This window comes from Tympanuchus pallidicinctus, unplaced genomic scaffold, assembly GCF_026119805.1.
Source record: "Tympanuchus pallidicinctus isolate F22 unplaced genomic scaffold, pur_lepc_1.0 scaffold8, whole genome shotgun sequence".
In the NCBI taxonomy this organism is placed as follows: domain Eukaryota; kingdom Metazoa; phylum Chordata; class Aves; order Galliformes; family Phasianidae; genus Tympanuchus; species Tympanuchus pallidicinctus.
Genome location: NW_026294802.1, coordinates 1,664,248 through 1,688,510, shown reverse-complemented (window position 1 = coordinate 1,688,510; position 24,263 = coordinate 1,664,248). Strand labels below are relative to the sequence as shown.

The window sequence follows — 24,263 nt, the reverse complement described above, 5'->3', positions numbered from 1 at the left end:
AACCATGTATCTATCACAGAGAAAAAGATGAATGAGCACACACAGTACTCTGAAAAATGTATCATAATCACCGCAAATTTGATAACAACATTACTGACAAGCGTGGTAAAAACTCCCTTTATCCTGTGTAATTCATTATGTTCTTAAATAATTTCACAGCACTTCAAGCTCACATTTGAATATGCTAAAGCTACAACCAAAATAAACAGTAGACCATAGGGAACAACCTGCCAGAAGGGAAGAGCCAAAATTATCTTCAGCGTTGTTCTCTGTCCCTAATTTTCATGGCTTCATGGAAAATGCTTTGTGAAAGTGATTATTTTACTACTTCCCATGTCATGCAATTATTTCAAACAGAAAGCTTCAAAATCTGAAGAGCATTTCAACAAAAATACAGTATGAGAAGCTCTACTCAGTTCTGTACTCATTCAGTCTGCTGAATATTTCCTGACAAATTCCAAACACACAGAATTAACATGCACTTAAAGAAAACAAGTCAGCCATTTAAACTGGGATTTGAAAAGCACTCCAGATACATGCTCACTTCACACAGAGCTAAAAAGACAGATCAGTTTTGAAAGAGCTCACACATCACTGGCAAACAGATAAGGACAGGAAAAACTCAGAAGTGTTCTGACTAAAGCCCACCAATCTCAAGATATGTCAGCCATGATTGTGCCAGAAATAACACAGGACCCGTTTCTCAAGAGACTTTCCGTATCTGTGGAAAGACTGGAAACACTGCAAAAGTTGCAGCTTTCAAGATAGCTCTGCACACATCATCTGGCACAGTGGCACCTTCAGCTGGGGCTTTTAGATGAGTAGGCAATACAGGCTGCTACACAGCATTTCTTGTTTTTCAGTCACCAGCTGGTGTTTGTAGACAGAAGGAATGAATATTTCATGAAATAAAATTTAATTCAAGTTTTAACAGAAGTTTGGCATCTTCTTGGTCTGAAAGTCTCGCTCAGACTCAAGTCTGGAATTCCTGTTTAATACAGATCTATTTGCACAGTTTAAAATCACTTGAAAATGGTGGACAATTGCACTGAAGTAAGACCTTTTGGAGGGTGGAGGTGTAGGCAAGGGGAGTGTTGTTTCTTTTCTTTGCTTTAGTTTTTGAATATTTTATCCTCTAATTATTTTCAGAAAATATGAAACAAGAAGAAAAATGTTAATTCCATACCATAACATGAAAGAAAGAAAATCAAAATTAGGTCAGAAGACTAAAGTGCTGATGATGCGCAGGGATAATATTTGAAAATACCTGCTTTGTGAATTTGAAAGTAAAAACATCTGCTTTTTATAATTCTGAAATCACAGTAATTTAATACATTTAGGACAAAGACAGAAACACAAGCAAAGAGAGAAAATAAAAAAGAAAAGAGAGTGAACACTGGCTTAGGAGGCACAAAGATGACCCTACCTTAAATAATTCAAACTCCTTCTTTGGCATCAACAGCTATCAATGCACAAAGGATATTTGCAATTAAAATAAATGCACAAGCATCCATTAGGATGGAAATTACTACCTCTTAGTACATAAGCAGGGAAACAACTTACAGGAGAAGATTTTTCTATATCTCTACTTTGCTATATTTCTATTTTGCCACTTCTCTATTTCGCTTTATCTCTCTATTTTCTTGTTATACTTTATGCAATAAAGAAATGAACTTCAGCCTGTAAAAGAAATATAAACCTTCTGACTTACTGGTAGCCTGTGCAGACATTTTAGCTTTGCTGTGAATCTCTTTCTCTTTACATACATAAATAAAAAGCTTCTCTGCTAATCAGCAGACCATACCTGGATGGTGCGGGTGTACACAGGTTCTGGCAATCCCAGACCACCTTCATAATTCCTCAGAGGGTCCAGAATGTTGTTTGGCACAAAGCCTGTGTTGCCGCTTTTATTTCGGACCTTCCACCACTGCTTCCTATCATCCAGAATCTGAAATAATTTGTTAAAATAATTACATATATTTTCTGATGATACTTACACAGTGCACCATTTCCAAACAAAATCATAGCCAGGTTCTGTGACTGATGAACAGGCCTTGTGCTGATGTCACCAGGAAACCTCTGTAGGCTTCCTTGATTATCACTGTAACTAATTCTACACGGTAGAAAGGATATGGAAGTAAAATAAACCTGTATAAACTCAGACACATGCAGGACAACACAGCAGAATTAAAGTGAAGTACTTGCACAGAGAGGCCTGTATCTCTACAGCCTACATGCTGCTGACAAAAGGAGAAACTACTAAAAGACCAAGAAAAAGATGATACAAATGTGAAGAGAGTGCACTTATGAGTAAGGAGAAAACTGGGGCAGGACAGATAGCAGAAATCTGGGTTCTGGCTACTTGAGCGTAGTCTCACTAAACACTTTTTTTCTGTTTCTTCTTCCCTTCTACATTTATCTACCTTTCAGGGTACCAATGCTTTCCAGGATTGTACTTCACTCTGCCCCACGCATTGGCATGTAGTGTTTGCCAGAGCCAATTATTTACATAGAACTGAATTATGCTTCAAAAGCTACACTAGAGAAGACAGAAGAAACACACAATTATATTTACAGCACTGGTCTCTAGAGAAATGAGTCATAACTATCATAAATTCCTGTTTTCTTTTTGCAAAAATGTTACCTCTACAATCTCTTCTTTCAGGACAGAAAGCTCACTGTTGTTTCTTGCCATAAATTCATACTTGCATTTGGCATATTTCTTGGACTGTGTTTTATTGTGTGCTTCATAGTTTCTGCAATGCAAAGATCAGACATTCAGAGAGATATTCAAGCAAGTAAAACCACAGACAACCAGCTGCAAAACATTTAAACAAAGAAAAGGAGATGGCCTGTTGCTGTTACAGAACTCTCTCTTCAAATTATATTGACTAAATATTCATAAAACAAAAAAATAAAGAGAGAAAAAAAAGTGTTTGAGTTGCATGAACCTCTAGAATCAATAACATTTTTGGCCCACTTCTTGCAATATGTATGATGCCGAATCAGATTTGCAACTGACATTAAGATAAATATGCACGCTACATTTAGTCTGTTTTCCTATACAGAACAACAGAAGATTAAATGATCATTTGTCATACTAATGAATGGATATACTTGGTATCTCGTGCTTTGCACAAAATTGTATTGCTAGCATTTATTACAAATAAAGCTTCAAGTCACAATGGACATTGACACCAATGGAACTAAATCCTACTTAAAAAACGCTTTCCTCTGTTGGCCATTTCTCTTAATTGTCCATAAGATATCATTACAACTAAGAACCTCAAATTATTGCATCAATTATAAACGTAGAATTACTTCTGGGCAGGTAAGAACAGAGTTCATTGTAGAATTAAGCATACCACAGGATACCTCCGCAGCTCTGTTTTCTCTGAGGAAAGGTCTGTTCAGATAGCATTTGGGTAACAAGTTACTAGTTTCTTTAATGCACCACCTCTTCAAATTGAGAAATTCCCCAAGCCCCTCAAACCCCCTCAAACCTTTTCTTCCAAAAGAAACAGTAACATTATTCACCTGTTGCAAATGACAACCCAACAACCCAAATCTATATCAAGCAGTAAAGTTAAATAAATAAAAATAAAATTAAAAAAGCAACAACACAACACTTAAAATGTTGCACAAACAAGGGCTTGCCATACAACATCACAGCATAGGGATGCAAATGCTGATGGTTGCTGATGTTTGTGCTGTGTAACCACGGATCCCAGGTGTGTATCTCAGCAATCCAGTAGTTACCTAGCTACTGCATGGCTGTGGAGAACTGTCTCACTTGACTTGAAGAACAGAACAAAGGAACAGTCATATTTAGATTGAAAACGTATTATTTGGAAAGAAAGATAAAACACTTAAAGACTTTGAGCACTTAAAGAAGAGAATGAAAAACATGGGATGAACCACAGCCTGCAGAATACCTGCTACAAGGTTTAGAGACGTGAGTAATCCCAATTTTTTCAGCCACCCACTCAAAATTTATACAATTTTGAAGTGCTGTGACTAACACACCTCTGAGAGTAGTTTTACTTTTAGACTGCCTTTCCAAACTCAGTTTACTAACTCTGTCTTCCTAACTTGTCCACAGCTATCTAACCTGATCCCTCCATACAACATAACTCAGAAGAATTAAAAACAAAAGAATCAAGAACAGCATCCCCAGCACACTGGCTGGACAATGGTTGTACACTTATGAAGAGACCACAACTTTTCAAACCTAACTTAATAAGCCAAGCAGTTTACTTGGGCACAGATATCCCCATCAAGTCTGCATGACAGGTTGATGGATTGCATGGGGTCCCCGCGTGTTAGTCCCCAAACAACAGCACAAAAACAAACAACATGGCATACAAATTTGAAACATGATATAACTTACTGAAAAAAGTTTAGTACTCTTCTAGCATCGAACAGAGCCCCTGCTATTGCTGGTAACATGCTTGAAGTTTAAGATACTGACACAGTCTAAGTCATCCAAAAAAAGCATGCCTTACTGGAGGTCCTGGCACCTTGGAATAAGACTCAATGAAGGTCCCTGTGGTTACAAGTTCCTTAGACAATGCATAACCTACCTGTCCCTCTGCAGACATTGGGTGGCTCAGTCACTGTCTTCAGACTGCTCATAAGGAAAGCCAGCTTTCAACAAGCACCAGAAAATGATGGCTGAAATACTCAGCTTCTATTTCTCACTCCTTCCCCAAAACCCACTTCTGCACCTGCTTATTCACAGGTGTTTTAAAATTTATCTTCAAATGGAATTTACCTAGGGTAACGCATATGAATAGCTTTCATTCAGTAACAAATTCCTACTGGGCACATGTTATGTGTCTCGAGAGCCAATTAATAAAAGGAAGTTCACGTTGGGCTGGACAGGGACGTAGTGGCTCACTGTACATGTCTGCATCAATGTCAGCCATCTAGACTCCCTTCTACTGTCAGTTGTGAGAAACAGGTACCTCCACAGCATGTCTCATTTCACATCTTTCAAAAGACTGACTTCACCTGACATGAATTGCTTCACCTGACACGAAATGCTCTTTTCTCTTTACTTGCTACTAAGGAAGCCTGGATGACTCATTCAGCTGTGGCCACATACACTGATACCATCAGTAGGGTAATGCAATAGTCCCATTCTCTAAACCTGAAAAAGAGGTAGCAGCCTTTGCAAAGAATAATTTTACTCTGAAAAGACAAAACAGATCTTATTACATTACAGATAAAAGAGAAAGGAATTTTGAGAGCAGATCATTTAGATTTCAAGCTGAGAGGTCCTCAGACAAGAACTCCAGAAGTAACCAAGTTTGAGAAAATGATTAGAGATGACTACTTGGCTGTTGTTCAGAGTTCAGGATGTTCAGGAAAACAATGTTCAGGAAAACAATGGAGTCTTCACCCTGCACACCATGTGAGAATTTGTTTGCATGCAGATTAACAACAGGATCTTCTAGCCAGCAGCTCAAAATTAGAGGTTATGCAAAGGTTTGTGTCAACAGTCACACTGATGCTGTTTTTACCAGCAACATGACACCCAAAACATAGCTTAAGCACCTTCTGTGGGAAATAAGTTAAACTACTGTTCATGTAAGGATATATAACAAACATAATTTGGCATAAGGGATAAATCCCAACACAACTTTACTTTCACAAATTGTACTGGCAGAAATTTTCCACACAGACAGGGCTGAGACTCCAAGGATCAGTGAGTTTCACCATTAAGGTAATCAGACTTAGGCTAAAATGAAGGGGATGAAAGCGTGTGTGCAGAAAGATCCTGGTTGCTATGCAAACATTTCAGAGCTTTGATCGTAGCAATGAAAGAAAAAATTAGTCAGTAGACATGGGCACTTATGCACTGGCCCAGAACACCTAAAGCAGGATGCTAAACAGGCAGCAAGTGAGCAGCTCAACAAATCAAAAATCACTCAGAACACAGACAGATAAATCTCAGAGTGGACTTGTCATTCCTTGAGGTTCAAAAAAAAAAAAAAAAAAAAAGCAAAGAATAGTTTTAAAAAAGTGAAACAAAAGCAGAAATAAAATTTAAATCCTCCACCAGGAGGATTTTGTGTCCTTAATCAAGTTAGAATTCCATCATATCATTTTTGACAAAAGCATGAATTTCACAGCATACATAAACACAGTAGTTTCATAGAAATGATACTGAAAGAGCCACGTGGATGTGCCTTGGAGAAGCACAGGCAGACACCTGCTGCAGTCAGAGCAGCGGCCTTACAGAAATATGGGTCTGCTCCTGGCACAACCTGAGGCCAACAGAAACACCACCACCCCAAAAGCTACAAGTCAGTAAGTCGGGACAGTTATCCACAGCACCACGTACGCCGTTGATTCAGTGTTACCTATCTACATGGCGGCTAACAGTTTGCTTAAAGGCAGCAACAGCCGCCCCTTGGTCCAGCAGAGGCCCTCTTTTGTACACTGTGTTACTGAATGCGTACCCATCGGCCGGAGGGTAGTCAGGAACACTGGGAGGCTGCAAGACAAAAAGAAGGGGATTAGTGTCACACACTGCAACGCGCTGCTTCCTCTGCCCCATAGCACTGCGCACGCTGCCAGCACTCACATGGCCTTGCTCCCAGGTGCTCATAGCTCTGCTATGAAAAGTTAATAGCTTCTGCATTTCAAATACGTACACAGAGAGATCAAAAAGACAAGAATAAAAGAATTTCTATCCTAAGTCATCCCCTGCCATCCCCTGCATTAATATTGCAGTGGATATTCTTTAGAAAAAACAGTTCTCCAGGGCAAGGTCCATGTCCTCTCTTACATATTGCTACAGCAACACAGGTCATAAGGAATGCCTGAGTGACTTTAAAATAAACTGCATAAGAAGCTGCTCTGAGCTCCTGTTCTAAATGAACACTAAGCCAGAAAACTTCTATATAAGAAATAAAAGCTTCCAAGTAAAATTATCATCCCATTGCAGGATCACAATATCAATTGGTTCATTTATGTAGGTTATCCTCTTACTAAATGTGGATGAATTCAAAGAAGAAATGCAAAAAGAAAGGTAATACTCTGTAATTAAGGATTTTAATTAAAGAAAACAATCACAATTTATTACAAGCATACATATAAGAATATTCAAATCCTTAGAAAATTCCTTTTGAGCAGCAATCCTTCAAAAAAATCCAACTCTAAATCCAGCACTGATAGTTTGCTTCTATTAAGAATTATTTTAATGCCCATTTCCCAAAAGATAAAGTGAGTGGTTCATTTATAGAGATTATGAAATTGATGATGTCCATTTTAGATCTTTATCTTATGACACCACTCAGTTGCACAATGAGATAGAACAGCTGATAGCCATCACAAATCACCTTATCTCTAAAGCTTGGCTTTTTTTCTTGCTGTGTGGCTACAAAAAAAGCCCACTCACTTCTGAGTACTGACCTGGCACCCAGAGACGTTTGCCAATGGGGCTATGTGTTTGTGAAACTGAAAATATTAAAAATAAAAAAAAATGCACAGGAATGACAACAACAAACAAACAAACAAAATCTACGGACAGACTGTTCTTAAAAGCAACATTATTAAAACCTCTTTGAAAAAAATCTCTCAAGTGTTACTGACTTTATATCTCAGATCAAAAGACCTGCAAGAAGCAGGAACTTGTTTTTACTTCACAAAGAAATTACTTGTGTTGCCTCAGACTCACTGAGCTCTCCTCTCCAGCTCCTCATCAGCTCCCTGACATGGCTGAATTGAAGGGACTTCAAAGCCCACCCAGTTCCAACCCCCTGCCATGGGCAGGGCTGTCACCCAGCAGCTCAGGCTGCCCAAGCCCCCATCCAACATGGTCTGAGTGCCTCCAGAGATGGGGCACACACAGCTTCTCTGGGCAGCCCGTGCCAGGACCTCACCAGCCTGTGAGTAACAGATTTCTTCCTAACATCTAACCTAAATCTCTCCTCTTTTAGTTTAAAACCATTCCCCCTTGTCTTTTCAGTATCCAATCATGTAAAAAGTTGGTCTCCCTCTTGTTTACAAGCTCCCTTTAATTACTAGAAGGCCACAATGAGGTCTCCCTGGAGCCTCCTCTTCTCCAGGCTGAACAAGCGCAGCTCCCTCACACTAACTTTGCAGGAGAGGTTCTCCAGCCCTCTGATCATCTTCATGGCCTCCTCTGGACCTGCTCCATCATGTAGCTCTTGGAGCAGGTCCATATCCTTCAGGTGAAGGAGGACCCAGGCCTGGATGCAGTATTGAAGGTGGGCAATCACCTCCTACTCCATGCTGGTCACCCTTCTGTTGATGCTGCCCAGGAAAAAGCAGTTGGCTTTCATTTTTCCAGCACTTTTTTGTTAAATAAGCTTTTGTGACAGACTTATAGAGGAGTAATTCTTCTGGTATCACCCAATTCAGAGAGCTCCTTTTGCCACAGACATTTTGCACTGGCACAGCCTTTCCAGCTGAGCACCTAACACATTTCACAGCCATTGAGCAGCTCAGCACTTCTCCCCTAAGGGATGTGCTAAGGAGGCACTGGTGCAGGAAGTCAGGGTACCAAGGTTAAACGACTTACTCATCATGAATGGAATCATGAAACCAAGGTTTGACATCACAGCTGCCAGTCCCATAGATGCCTTCAATGAATTACGATTATTATTATTATCATTATTTTTATTATTAATATTATTACTCTCATTATTTAATCTTTTGAAGGCTAAAAGGCAGAGTCAGCACACCTACCAACCCAATGAAAACACCTCCGTTTATTTGCCCCCTCAAAATAATTATTTCAATTTATATGCTAATTCAATATATGTAGTATTCATCTTCATTAAAAATCAAACCATAAAAAAACTGCCCCTATTTTTCAATATTATTTCGCACATTTCACATGATTAAAGTGGAGAAAGGACTGTGATTGTTTGTTATTGTTTGTTATTTTGGTTTGTGGGTTTTGTTGTTGTTGTTGCTGTTTTTAATTTACAGGGAGCACAACATAAAAAAAAAAAAAACCACACATGGCAATGAAGAACAGCAGTGAAACAATGTTTGATGAGGCTTTTTGGGGAGGTGAGTATGGAATTGCATGAGGGCAACAGCTACATTTCATGTTATTGTGGCCATTAACCCTATACATTTTTTTTTTCAATTAAAAAAAATATATAGGGAAAAACTAGGGTGTATTTATTCTTGTGAATCCTATTAGGTATAAGGACAAGCAGTGCTTTCAGTAATCCAACATGAATCACAGTAGCCTCCTTTGCTTGACTAAATTTTTATGTAGTGTATGCTTTTAAGTGGAAATTTTCATCAAAACAAAGTTTGTTACAGCTTTTCCACAAGTAGTTTTGATATACTTTTGCTAGGGAAGCTTTTTGGGCTCCTAGAAGACTTATAAGAGTTGCTCTGTAAGAGAAAGCCATCCCACAAAATCTGATAAACAGTACATGATGAACTCAACTGTACCAGGCTAAGACTGAATACATCTCCCATGCCTTAGAAAAATACCCTAACCATAAAGGTATTCTAAATTTTGATTGTTTTCATAATGAAAGCTGTATGACATAGAAAATGCTTTTCCTTTTTAGCTTCTGCCAGCTCCAGGCCCCATTGCTGTGCAGATGCTCAGGACAGCCAGCACAGTGCAAAGTGGCCAGCTACTCCCCCAGGACAGGGTAAATGCTCATGGCAGGAACTCAACACTAGAAAGCTGAACTGTGCTCAAAACCAGAAATGGCAACTATGGCAAGTATTTCTTGAAAGCACGGTATTCAGGTGATTCTTCTGAAATCTTTCCCTGGAATCTTCCTTTCTACATTCAATTTTTGTCACTAGTAGAGTTTTATCATGATGCTCTTGACAGATCTATAATCTTAGCACTGAGATGTACTCTGAATATAATACTGCTGTAAATTGCTCAAGAAAGATATGAAAGTCTATGGACTGAACTTAGAAAATTCTCAGCTATGCTTTCAATTCACCATAGTTAACAGGGGAACTTGGACTTCCAAATCTTTGGATTAAACTAAAGCTACTTCAATATTTTAAATTTTTAAATTTAAGTTCATTTCCCCCTAAAACAAAAAAGTTCCAAAAACAAAATCTTTGATGTGTTTAAAGTGGCAATAGGTTTTTTTTGTTGTTTGCATTCTTGTGCATGGATGCATATTTGACAACATGCTTATTCGAATTCTTCTTAAAATATATGCAATCAAAATCAATGGAACCTGAAAGCACAGGATAAGAATCAAAACAAACCTTAAGGGCTTGGATTGTCCTCCCAGCTGATGTGGGAAAATGCACCAAGTTCAAGGAGGGCAGTAGGCAAAATCCTTCTTTTTTTCCTATTCACATTTTGGCGGCTGAACAGATATTTGCTTTCATATAGCTTTTCTGTAAGTACACTGAACCCGCACTGATGTAGCAGAGAGTGATCACTCTGACAGCATCCCAGATTTTTTTCTGTGAGAAAGTAGTTGATTCTGCTTTTCAGCAATTTACAAAACACTCTCAGTTAACCCACCTCATTTGATAATCTTTTCATTTCTTGCTTCCGCTGTTGCTCCGCAAAGTTTGCCACAGACTCAGCCAAATTATTGAGTTCTTGCTCATTTGGAGCTCCCATGAAGTTGAGCAAAGGAGGTTCCCAACCATTTCGGAAACGGGGAACATAAGGTGGAATGAACTGGTCTTTGGGCCAGTCAGCTCTGCATTGAGAGTAAATTAGAGATCTTTATCAAGGGTCATAAAAATACTACTTTCATAGACTTCCTAAAAAATGAAATATGTTTTAATATCATAGTAAAGAACAGTGGTTGGGATTACTGCACATCAATCGTGTCGATTGTGTTAGACCACAGAAAATTTACAGAAAATATTTATTGACCATAACTACTTTTCTGCAAGGCACAGCAAGGAGCAAACTGTTCCTGCCATAATGACTTGTCAGTGCTAAAACAACAAATTTCTGGCTCGCAGCAAAGGATGACTAATAGAAGAATCAATCACAAGCACATCTAAGATTTGTTATAACTGTTAGATAGGAAAGAATTGCTGTGCTGCAATGTTTTGTTTGTATTAAAGAACCAAACAAAAGACTTCAAAGAAACTGCCTACTTTATATGAAAGACTGGAAGTAGGTATGTAGGTCATTCCGAAAGTAACACCTCCTATTTATTCCCATGGAAACTATAGAAGATACAAAGAGCACAATAACACTGATTGATAGTGCAAATGCTCGGCTACAAAATAGTATTTTTCAACACAGTCACAACCATTACCTATGCATTTTCACCAGCAATGAGCAACAGCCTGTATGCCGTGCTCAACAAAATCTGCACCAATGGAGATGACTCATGCTCGCTGTCAGTGCTGATGAAATCCACCACCCACCACATCACTGCTCACATCCACTGTTTAGTCTTCAGAAACGTTCAGTAATGTCACTGAATTCCAATGGGAGACATCTTTTCCATGTGGAGGAATTCAGCGACACTTTTGCTTCATACGCTCTTCCATGTCACATGCCATTTTGTCAGACTGCCCCTCTGCTGCCATCTGTCACACAGCAACAAAATGTAACTGAATATTGGTGGGAAGGTTCAACCTCTACTGCCATACCAGCAATATCACCTCTGATGTCATGGGCCAATATAGTAAAATAGGAGGCATTACTTTTGGGGCAGCCTTTGCATGTAGCAAGGAAGTTTAAAGGGCTGAGCTACACCTTAAGGAAGGAGTTAGGCAATAGATAGCTTATAGTGTAATACAAAGAACTCTACATTCTTCAGGGCACAATAATTATCTTCACATTTACTGTTTAATAGTTAAGCTTAATCTTAGAATAGTCTATTATTTTTTAGCACTTCAGTCCCATTTTTTAATGTAATTCACAGTACCTAAATTAATGCTTTCATACTTTGCCTTTGCACCATGCATGACATACTCTCCTGCAAAATAAATTACTGTATCTTCACAGCAGAACAAGAAATGAGAACATACATTACATTGTCTTAGTCTCACTGTTGACGCTGTTCAAAATTAGGGGGCACATGCTGCCAGTCACACAAGTTGCAGGACCACTCAGCAATTATTAGCCCATTGGCAGGCTTTAGCTAGGTCAGCAACCCTCATGTTTCAACAATCATACATCTTACTTAACTGCTTCATAATGTACCTCAGCATACTGAGATCAGACAAACTATAATTTCTAATCTTCACAGGTCAACCAGTTGTATTCTAAGTGCTGCATTCTTTGTGAAGCATGAGCTACTTCTCTTTCAATTACGCTTTTTTCAGGATGGAATAAATGAATTATTAAGGTATTTCCTAAGATGAGAAGCCCAGTATTTTAAACAATAATCCATTTTCCTTGCAATAGGCTCCAGTGCTATGTAGATTTCCACAGTGAGCCCATCACAAGCTGCTATGAAGCCAGCAAGCTGTGAGTAGGTAAAGGCAAGCTTTGCTGAGATCAAAACTCTGGCAATCACAAGGATCTCTAATTGCTGTTTCTAGCCCATTTTGTAGTAGTAGTCTGAACAGCAGGCACAAAGGATGAATTTGAATGTCCTGGTCCAGCAGCAGAAAGAGATCAAGAAAGGCAAACACATGTATATCACACTTCCTGTTATGAAGATGCTTGTCACTTCGTGTTCTACAGCTTTTAACGTAGATTCCTAATGCTCAATTTATTGTTATTACTTCATAATCACTTAAAAAAACCAACAAACATCTTAATTGGTTAATTAACTTATAAAGTCAGAAAGCCACATGGTAGATATTCATTCCTGAATTTGGAATCCAAAAGAAAGATGAGTAAACTTAAAATACATGGCACCTTTCCAGTCCAAGGGCTTGCATACTTAATCACTGTCACGTGTGCTCTTCTACCACAGATTAGAATTAAAACACATTTTGTTAATCTTTTTTTTTTGCATATTTTACTTAGCTAGGTAATTTCAAACCATATAAATACCTCACAAATTAACAAATACATAAACAAAGTAAATTGTAGTGAAACCTAACTGCAATAGCAAATCAATTAAATGGGACTTTTATGGGTATGCAGATGTAACACAAATCAGCCCATAAACATTCTTTAAAAGTTTAAGCACTTTCCTTATAGCATTATGATAATTTTAAAGAAGCATTGAAATTGAAAATAGAAATCTGTACCCTCTTTTACATAGCTTTTTCATTTTTTATTGCAACTTCTTCCAACTGATTTTTTAACCAATTTCAGACTGGCTGGGTTGTGAAAATAAGGGTGGAAAGCAACTGCAAGCATGAAACAGAAAAAAAATGATGGTATAAGTTTACATAATTTAGTCTCTACTCCTTATTCTACGAAGGAAAAAAAAATATTGTTTGTATTTGCTTCCACTATGCCTAAAATCTAGCCATTACCAAATCCCAGTGAGGCTTAAGAGCTCCTTTCCAAAGAGTTTAAAGAATACTTGTGAGGAATAGTCCAAAGCCTATCAAACTACTATTGAGTTTGCTGGATGTGGATCATCTGGTTAAGACTGCGTCAATAAACACGAACTTCTCACCTGGCTTTGGTCCACGTGTCACCCAATGACATCCATAACTGCCCTTCCTCGCTGGTGACAGTATACTGTAGGAAGTCTATGGTATCTTTTGTTAGGAGGGGACTTAGTACTGTACTGGCAAGCTCTGGACCTCCTGTTGTCTGCACCACCTAAATCAAAATATTAAAATAATACAAAGAATACACACATAATAAAAAAAGGAAGTTACAACGAATATGTTACCTACATTAATGTTATGAAACATTTACTACTCAACAAATAAACAAATTCTGAGAAGCTAACTTGTTCTTAAGTTCTGTGGATGGATGAAGTAAAACCATTTATTGCAGAACTGTTGTTCTGGTCACCTTTATATTGAGATCCACTTCTGTCAATGTTATTTTAATCTACTAATTGAAATGACACATATTTTAATTGAATTGGCACACGGTTATGCTTCCAACTCTCCTCATGCATGATGTATTTCTTTATTTGGTTTGTTTATTAAAATTGTAATGGCTAACTGCGATACAAAGAAAGATAAAGATATTTTAAACATATATACATACACATATGATAGATGTTAACATGCAAAAAAGGATAAAACTTGTTTTCTTAAGAAATCTTCATCCTTGGATACACATTTCTCCATAGTACCTCTCCAGGGACAATTCTAAATCTCATCATTCTTGGAAAGATTTTAGATCATACAAGTGTAAGAATTCTGAATGAAATACCTAAAAAATTACAAAAGCTTACCATATGTAGTGGGGTAAAGAGAAAATGAACCAGTTCAGCTGCACTAGGATTCTGGATATGGAACTTTAATTTGGCCTAAAGTAAAGGAAAAATGATAAATTTTAAGATACAATTAACTTTTATGACGATAAATACTTCAGGTAAAAATGACTGTCCCAGGTGAGAGCACAGGTCCATCTAAGTTGTATGTTTTGTCTCCAACATCAGCTAAGAGACAGTGTTAAGGGAAGCATGAGAAGGAACAAGGCAAACATAAAATATCTGAGAAAAATTCTTATAAATTCACCAGCAATTTTCTCAGGGACTTCTTCAACTAAAAGTACAAAATACTATTGTTTTGCGTTAAAAGTCACTGATGGATTCTTCCCTTCAGTAAATTTATACAATTGCTTTTGAATCCATATAAGTGTTAGCATATATCGTGCAAATAAGAAGTACAATTCAATTGCATGTTTTGTCAAGAAGCATCTTATTTGGAAATCTGCCACCTCTTGGTTTCATTAATACCCTGCAGTTCTTTTCCAAAAGAAAACTGAGCAATCATTCTTTCCTCACTTTTTCCAGTGATTCTCATAACCATTCACAGATTTATCACATTCCTCCTCTTTTTCGTCTTTCTCCAAACTGAAGAAAAGTCTATAATCATTTCTTACAGCATTCTTGCTCTCCTTCCACCTTCAATTTCACTGTACAGGGAACAAGATAAAGTCAGTGAACCTGATGGTATATTGATGATCTTTATTTGTTCTTATTTTTTGGTCTTTTGACAGCTTGGGTTAAAATTAGGCCAATTAGACCAGACCAATAAAGGACATCTGGTGGCTAGGATCCACTGCAGGCAGCCTGATCAAGGGGAGCCTGCTGACAAAGTCTTCTTGCTTCAGCTGCAAGAAGGATCACGCTTGCAAGCTCTCATCCTGATGGGAGATTCCAACCACCTGGATAACTGCTGGGAAAGCAACAAGGCAGACTGCAAGCAATTCAGGAGACTCCTGGAGTCCAGTTAGGATAACTTCCTGGTCCAGGTATTAGACAAGCCAACATGAGATGAAGCATTCCTGGACATGGTGCTCATCAGTGCACAGAAGATCATTAAAGAGGTTAAGTCTGGAGGCAGACTGGAGCCACAAAAAATGATTTTCATGAACACACTGCCCACCATTACGCTCTTCCAAGTAAAAAAAAAAAAAAAAAAAAAAAAGAAGCATTCCAGAAAGTATTTTAAAAAGTTATAGCAGCTTTTATTGCATCTTGCTGTCTGTTCCTCAACATCCTTTTAGCTGGCCTCATTCTAGTTTTGCATCTAGCCTTCTAAAGTGTGCCTCCAAATATAGATAAAAGGAGAATGTATTTTTACTGCTAATAACTTTCTACACATTGTTCTTCACACATAACAACTTTCTTTTGGTCTTTCTATAGTTTTCTTTTTGGCAGATGGTAGGAATTTTCTAGGAGCTTCCAACATAGTGTTTTAAAATAGTTTCCATTCTACTGGCAAATATTTTATTCTTCAAGCTATTCCTTTTATTTTTAAACTAGATTCTTCTTCTTTACACAGCTCTCCATATCTGACATAAAGCCCTAGGAAGTGAAATTTCAAGCTTTTGTGGCTTCTTCAATGACACTGAAGCAATGCATTGGTATGGCATTATGAACAGTGTTAGAAAATAGTCTTTCTCAGCACTGAAACAAGAACTATTTCTACTCCCGCACAGAAGACAAAGATTTTTACATACAAGTGTTACTAGATAAAGAAATCATTTAAATGCAGAATGCAGTATGAAGTAAGAATGGAAAAACCAAACCGGATTACATTTCTAGCTCTGTTCCTTTTTAAAGAGCAGTGGAGACCAAGACCCAGGCTGAGTTCCCCATATGGTGTGATCATCTCTGCATGGTTTACAGCTGCAGGGATTTAAAGTCCACTAGGTTTCTCTACACAGACAAGGCACTAGGAAAGTTAGAGAGAAGACAGAACACTTAACTACTGCTTTTCCAAAGAGGAGATAGCCTTTGCAGCTCCTTAAGGAGTCATCAATAAAGCAGCTACATTCTCTTGAGCTGCAGGAAATCTCCAAGAAAACCCAACTTAAAAATAACTAAAAAGAAATCTACTGTGGTAGTTATTCTTCCTTCTCTTCAACTTTCACCAGAATTTTAGTTCTTCACTTCCTACTACTGGAATATGACCCTAGGAAAACCACTGCAGTGCTCGAATTTACAGCACAGGGAAAACAAATATCATGTTCTATGTAACATTAGCTACCTGAGGCAAAAACACCATATCTACCTGCAGTTACTTACCAGAAGATTGAAGCCATGCTTGAACTTTTGGAAGCAGTCAACAAACTCATCTGGAGGTGGTGGTTTTGAACGGAGAGTAAGAACTCCCTCTGATAAATAAATTGACATTTTTTTTACATCCATTCATATTTTACATAATTTCTAAAAATATTATGGATATAATAAATATATAAAACATACTTAATAAATTTACCTACTTACAAAATGCTGTAAATATAAAACAACTACAGTGAATGTATTATGTAGTCACATCTCTAATCAGACACCCCCCACTGATTTCAAACAAAAGTTTTTAATTAATTTCTAAGAATATACTGTGTGGATATCTCTTCTTGTGCTTAAAATGAAAAACTATTACTACATTCATGAAGGAAAAAAACAACACAAAAATCCACATGTGCTAGCTATTTCAATGATCTTTGGAGAAACAGAATTCTGTATAGTAAGAATTCCTACCTCCGGGTCCTTTCTTTTTACTTTTCTTAGTTTTCTTCCTCTTCGAAAGTTCAGCAAATGCTTCAGCAGCTTTTTGAAGTTTGGTAACAAAATATTCAATGTCATCCAAAATATGGTTCAGAATTTGCTATGGGAGAGAAGAAGAATAACAGTTTCATTACTGAAACTGTACTGACATACTCAAGAAGTTAAAAGAACTAATCTCTCAGATACCAAAAGCTCCATCTGTACAAAGTTCATGCTAGAACACCATGTATTTAGATTCATTATATCCTTTACTTTACATAACTGTCAAGTATTGTGGAGCTTAGACTATTCTCAAAACTCTGAGCAACTAGAGGTTTTTAAAATGTAAGCATCAAGATTATTAAGTTCAATTACACAGTTCATTCACACACTAAATTTTCTCTCACAGCACATGAAAAAAATTCTAATTATTTGTGTAGGATAGCATTTTCCTAACCCGTATAACTTCATAATCTCCTTTAGCACAAAGTATTAAGCTATTTGTTGAATGTCAGAATGTTATTTCAGAGAAGTGCTCTTTGAAAATAATTCTTCAAAGAGCAAATGCAGAAAAAAGAAGGAGCCCCAGGGGAAGCACATACACAGCAAATTCAGCAGGCCCCAACATGCTTCCCTCAAGGCCCCCTGATGCTGTAAAGTAGAAACTTACAACTAGCAAACAGAGAAATATTTGATACTGCATACACCATAGGACCTGCCCTAGATTTGGCTAGAAATTGTTAGCTTACACAAGTTCATAGCACATCTGCCTTTGGAAATGACCATATGCTTATGTTCTGGAAATTGCACAAATTTACATCCCACTAAATTGAGAAAAAAATTAAGTTTACTGTTATGTATTCTCTGAAATTTAGTCTTCACAAAACTAATGTTTATGCTTCTGTCTCTTCACAGCAAAAAAATTAACATGCTTTTTTTTTTTTGTTTTTCCTTCAGGGAAAAAATAGTAATAACAATTAACTACTTTATGTTCATTTAGAGGTTTACCACACAAATGTGAATACCCAGCATACTTTCCTTCAGAACTGAATTTCCCAAGTGGAAAAAGACTTCCCAAGTAGTAGAGACACACAATTTCTCAGAAATTAAGCAATATCTTTTGTTGTTTCTCACTTACAACATCTCTGTCAATCCTGGCTGCTATCATTTCTGCCGTTTCCTCATGGTCAGGGTATTGTCTTTGTTTTTCATCTGTGGAAAAGGGAAAAGGAGGATGAGATGTGTATTTATGCAGAATAGAAAAACTAACATCTCCTATAGAGCTTATGCTTGAAACCCTGCTACTGCAAGAAAATGAAGGACAAAATTGTTTTTACCATTTAATTTGCAAGGACTGAAGAACTTGTACCCTAATTCCTGATCCTGTCAAGTCTTACAAAAGAGCTTAGGTGTATGATTTAAGCCAGCTTAGCTTTATAAATTAACCACACTACAGAAGTATGGTACTAGGGTCTTAATTATGCATACATACATACATACATACATATATATATATTTATATATATATAAATGGCAGATTATAAATAAAATGCAAGGAGAAATTGTCCTATTTTGCAAAATATGCTGAGAGATACCCCAGTAGAAGTAGACAAGAAGTAACAGCATAGCCTTGAATTTGAAGACAATTTTGATGTAAAAGATAATAAGCAAAAGGGATATAGGAAATTTGGGCAGAATGACCAAGTCTGGCAATAGAGAAATGGAAGATATCAATGTGATAAAATATGCATTTGCAAATAACAATGGACTTATGTGTGAAACAGTGACTTATGCTTGAAAACAACAAGGGAAAGCAGTTTGAGAAATAGTAAATTTAACATTTCTAAATCACACTACATTCTGTATGGCTTTTCTTAATACGTGGGATCTTAGTAAACACTTTTTAGGAAAGATCCACATGAATGGAATAAAAGGAACCGCAGGAACTCAGACCACTGATGGATCACTCAGTAAGTTAATGAGACTTTTTTACTGTTTCTTTTTCTTTTTCTTTTTCTTTCTTTTTTTTTTTTTTTTTTTTTTTTTCCTGAGAGAGAGTAAGAAGTGAAACAATAGAACCAACTTGCTGTTTGTTACTCAAGGTAGGTGCAGAGGTGCAGATTACTAGGTGATAATGTTCTTAATGTTCCTTATTTCTCTGAAAATTTTTGTTCTCCCTGCATAATTGATTTATTGACTTAATTGAGTGATATAGAATAATAAACAAAAGTAATGCATATGGTATAATGCATATTGGGTAATGATTATAATTCTAAAATTTTAGTATTCATTTTTAAAGAAACCTCTCACCTTAACCATGATTACTTCATTATTACAGTCTGTTTTACAGAGCTTGATTGTTTCTAATTCTTTTTTTAATGGAATCTGATTAAATAGAATGTTTCCACTTTATTATTTTTATAATCCACAGATTATAAAATAATAATATTCAGAAATACTGCAGCATTTCTTGGGTAAGGCTTTAATAATATAAACTAGGCTAGCCATACCCGGATGAATAAATAAATACATAATGTTGATCTCTAGTCAGCTTTTAATCCAAGTGACTGTATTTTTTAATTGTCTGAAATATCTGGCCAACATTCTTCCTACTAATAAATAGGGCATCATTAAATTACCAGAGTTATGACAATACAGATTACTGTGCATGTTATTATGTTCACATAAAAACCTGAGTTAAAATCCACAGCCCACACATCTATCCATCTGAACTCAAGTAAACAGGGCTCTGAACACAAATTCAGAAAAACGTTAAGTAAATGACAAGTCAGATTATGACAGTCTGGTCATAATTCCACAGATCAGGCAACAGTGGCTTGGGGCATTTTGAACTGACTGGGAGAACAATTCTGCCCTCTCCAAGCTATGGCAGAGGGGTGACCTAGTACAGCAATTCCTCTATCTGCACTCAATGACTGCAGTCTTCATGAAAGCCTGTGAATTATTTTCTGTTATTACTGAGGATCATAAAACTCTACTGCCCAGAAGAACTGGTTATCACTGCGCAGTGCAACACAACTCACAGTCCCCTTGCTCTGCAGCCCACGCGGACCACGCTGCCACACGGCTTCTCACATCCACCTGGGTGATGGTCCCTGGGGGAACAGGGGCAGGAGCCCGTGGTGGGGGAGGGATAGCACCATCAGCACTGGAGATCATCCTGCAGGAAGAGAAAGGGTCCCACCAGTGAAGTTAACACAACGCATTTCTAACGTGTAATTAGAGAATATAAGGTTTACCAGGACCCTTCTACTGTCAAAATGCTATGGACTTGCCAAGTCACGAGTGCTAACGGGCAGGGTATGCAAATAGATTAAACGTAGCAGGAAACCCACTCTGTGATGAGGTTAGCAAAATATGCATCAATAAACCAAATACTCTTTCACATAGACACACGGGACATGGTTTAGTGGGCACAGTGGTGATGGGTTGATGGTTGGACTTGATGATCTAGTGGTCTTTTCCAACCTTAATGGTTCTATGATAAATTCCAAAGCACTGCCAGAGAACATGCTGTCTAGAGATTTGATTGCATTTATGGGTAAATTTTGTGCATTTTATTTGCACTTTAATGGCTGGACTTCAATATTGTACTTAAATTCTTCATTCAGAGTCATCTTTTCGCCATCACCAGTTGTGCACCTGTTCTCTGTGTTTGATAGGTTGTCAACCAACAGCTTCTTAAAACCCTACCAACAAAAGCAATTGCATTCACAGGCTGATTTTCCTTTTTAGATCAATCTGTTCATCCCATCTTGATGCAAATGTATGACTATTCCCACTTTCAATTTTCATAGAATAATAGAGTAGGCTGGATTGAAAATGACCACAGTGATCATCTAGTTTCAACCCCCCTGCTATGTGCAGAGTCACCAACCACCAGACCAGCTATCCAGAGCCACATCCAGCCTGGCCTTGAATGCCTCCAGGGATGGGGCATCCACAACTTCCTTGGGCAACCTGTTCCAGTGCATCCCCACCCTATGAGTGAAAAACTTCCTCCTAATATCTAAGCTAAACCTCCCCTGATTCAGTTCAAAATGATTTTCCCAGTTCCCAGTCCCAACTTTTCCAGTTCTTAATCTATCTTTAAATACCATAAGGAAGGAGGTCTTTGAAGTCATTCTGTAACTCAGTATCAAAAGACAAAAAATCCCAACAAATCCTTTGAAACTCACATCCCATCCCTATTTAAAAGAAGGATTTTCATCTTCTTCTTCATTCTTCTCTTCATAATCCCATCTCATTCATGGCATTCAACAACAGCACAAAATACAATTTGGTCACTTATCAAAAAATGATGTTTTCTTCACAATTCCTTCCTCTAGTCTCCTATAGTCACCTAAGCATTCTTTTTTTGCATCTCCTACATTGTTTACTTGTAAATAACCTTGCAGCAATTTGATGGTGCAGTGTCAGACTTACTACAAGATCTCCAGAGTAATCAAACAGGACCCATCTAAAGAAGGCTTTCTTCCTTGGCCCAGTGCTAACACATACATGAAATGACAGCAAGTATTCAGTGCTGAATTGTCATGCATTAATGACCTTTAGGCCTCAAAGCTTTTAGAGACTGATATGTCAGATTACTTTTCCCTGTGGATGTACTGACCTACATTCATTTCCCAACTAAATCTCATCAGCTTTCCCCAAAGTGTTTGAGTCCTGGTGGTACACATTTTTGTGCTTACACTTATCTGTTATTGTACCTCAAACAGAAAAGTGTACTTGCTTAATTTTAAGCCCATATGTAAAATCTGATGCACTTCTGCCTTCTTAATTTTTTTCAATGTAATTGTGCATTATTCTAGGAAAGCTTCACAAATTCCACACCAGAATTTAACAGGCAACTAAGGCAGTAATAAACTTATTCATACAATAGTGACATTTTTACTTAAAGATTTTTGCATAGCAGAGAATTATCTCACTGGACCACACAACTATTATTAAGCAATGTCATCAGGATTCAGCATACAGACCACCACCATCCTATTCAGTACTTAACATATTTGTGCCCTTGTTTCTACACCTGCACCAGCTACTGAATTAACCTGAAACCAATTGACTCTTACTCCACTTTTTCCTGTTGGGAGAGAAGTTTTCCCTACCAGGGAAACAAGGAGTTTTTCAAGTCATTAAACAGGCAGGAAATTTTTTTTGTCCTTAGTTGCTGTTTTATTTAACATCTTTAGATCCCAAAACCTCGCTTCCTTGGAATTCAGGAAGATTCATATTTTTATTTCAAATTTTGAACTATTTTATCCATATACAGAACTCAGACACACAATGCTATTCTCTAGCAAGCTGCACTTATGTCAGCTGTTCCAGTTACTAAAGCAGAATTGGGAAAGTTAAGAGTGACACTATAACTCGAGACAGTTTGAGATAATTAGTAAGTCAAGTCCTCTACATGTGCTTTTTGAAGTATATTATCAACTAGCCAAAAAAAAGAAAAAGAAACAGCAGACAGACTTCATGAGTGTCTCATGACCCCATATATTGCCAAGAAACTAGGTTTTTACCTCAGTGTTTCAAGTCTCTTCTTTTGTTTTCCACTCTTGCTATCACTGATTGCACTTTCTATATCTTCATAAATAAAGCTAGCCTGAAGAGACAGAAGCAGAGTCCATCAGTTCTCATCTAGACTAAGCAGATATATGAACTAATGATCTCATCATGTACTTTTTGAAGTTATCTTTTGATTACAGAACCTCTTATCATATTCCATTAAAAAAAAAAAAAGCTGGGATTTGTAAGGAAACAGAACAAAGAAAACACGACACCATTCTCCGGGAGCTGGTATTTTTGTCACTGCTCCAATCTCAAACGTTATCATCAGATGGATGTGTTATCTAGATAATAAATTTGTCTGAACATTTGTAATTATCCAAAGTCAACAATTACTGCATGAGCTATTTTTCCCCCTCCATGGTTCTTTGTTGCTGGTTTTTTTTCCTGTCAAAAATATTTGTGAAAGACATAAAGTAAAACTACTATAAATAGTAGTAGCATAAGGATTAGGAAAATAACTGGTAGTAATAGTCTCCTGTAAGAAGATAGCCTCCAATTTCTCTTTGCCTTAGTAAAAGATGAATTTTTCAATACATTTCCTGATCCTTAGGTTCCTATCTCTCCATTACTGCAATCTGTCCTCACAGTGGCCTATAAGTGAAATTCTGATACATGTCTAAGGCATTATTTTAATAGATCTTGCATTAAGTAGGTCACAGCTTCTCATAGGATTTAGGATGCTCTGTTACATATCTTGAGCTGACAAATTAATTTCCTATACAACTTGTCAAGGCCTAAATCTGTCCATGTCTAGCTCATTCTACAAGTTCTACCTGTCTTGGAATAAAAACGTGTAACTTCATAGTACATAGTAGGAGGAATATGTAACCACTAGAACTAGTATGGGACTAGGAACTTCACTGAATTGAGAGATTAACAGATTTTTCAGAATACAATGAGAAAGATGAAGGTTAAAGAATTAATTGAACAACTTGACAGGAATTGAGGAACAAAAGCATTTCATTAATTACACTATTCATATTTATTATTTAACAATTGTGTTTTTTTAGAAAATAGTGACTGACCACAATATAATTCATTTTGAATAAATTGCTATTGCAGAGGCTCCTGAAGTCTGTTACATGTTCTGACTGAAAGCATTAAGAAGGCAATGAATAAGATCTAACATCTCAAGAAGAGCCAAGGCTTATGAAAAAGGAACAGAACCTAGGATAAGGTCACAGACTTAAATGATATCTCAGAAGGAAAAAGGGATCCCAGTCTTCAAGTCATGCTTACGCATTCTGCAATTTTATTTGCACACAAGAACTTCAAAAGATGGGAGTCTGAAGAGACCCTATACACCTTTGGAAGCTGTGTCTAACCAGACCTTAAAAGAGGAGTGCTGCAATATTTAGCATGCTGCAAACTGAACTCACAGGATCCCAGTTTCCACTGAAACAACGAATTTTGTGCCACACAATTGGCAATCAGCAATCTTCACACCAGTTGCAATGAACCAATTTCAAAATGTTTGCACAATGCAATTAGCAATGCGATGTTTTAAGACAATGATATAAGCTCCTAAGATGTGACTGGAGAAAAAAAAAAAACAAACCATAAAATGATTGAGCAAAACTGAAAGAAATACCAATTATGTGGAGTAAATAACACATTAACATTTATAATCCT

At 37.2% G+C, this 24,263-nt stretch overlaps 1 protein-coding gene across 7 annotated transcripts in view; it reads right to left on the bottom strand.

The window, feature by feature from the left end:
• EPS8 (epidermal growth factor receptor pathway substrate 8) overlaps nt 1-24,263 on the bottom strand; it is a 131,971-nt gene that overhangs the window by 16,384 nt on the left and 91,324 nt on the right. For 6 of the 7 annotated variants that reach the window (XM_052667317.1, XM_052667312.1, XM_052667316.1 and 3 more), the window contains exons 7-17: nt 22,583-22,665; nt 20,084-20,220; nt 18,178-18,251; nt 17,034-17,160; nt 16,578-16,666; nt 14,274-14,348; nt 13,536-13,684; nt 10,505-10,688; nt 6,369-6,502; nt 2,645-2,756; nt 1,805-1,948 (exon numbers count right to left, since the gene is read on the bottom strand). In XM_052667317.1, the coding sequence (XP_052523277.1) occupies nt 1,805-1,948; nt 2,645-2,756; nt 6,369-6,502; nt 10,505-10,688; nt 13,536-13,684; nt 14,274-14,348; nt 16,578-16,666; nt 17,034-17,160; nt 18,178-18,251; nt 20,084-20,220; nt 22,583-22,665 (1,308 nt within the window). The remainder of the gene's footprint in view (nt 1-1,804; nt 1,949-2,644; nt 2,757-6,368; nt 6,503-10,504; nt 10,689-13,535; nt 13,685-14,273; nt 14,349-16,577; nt 16,667-17,033; nt 17,161-18,177; nt 18,252-20,083; nt 20,221-22,582; nt 22,666-24,263) is intronic. The other variant, XM_052667319.1, reaches the window with a different exon arrangement.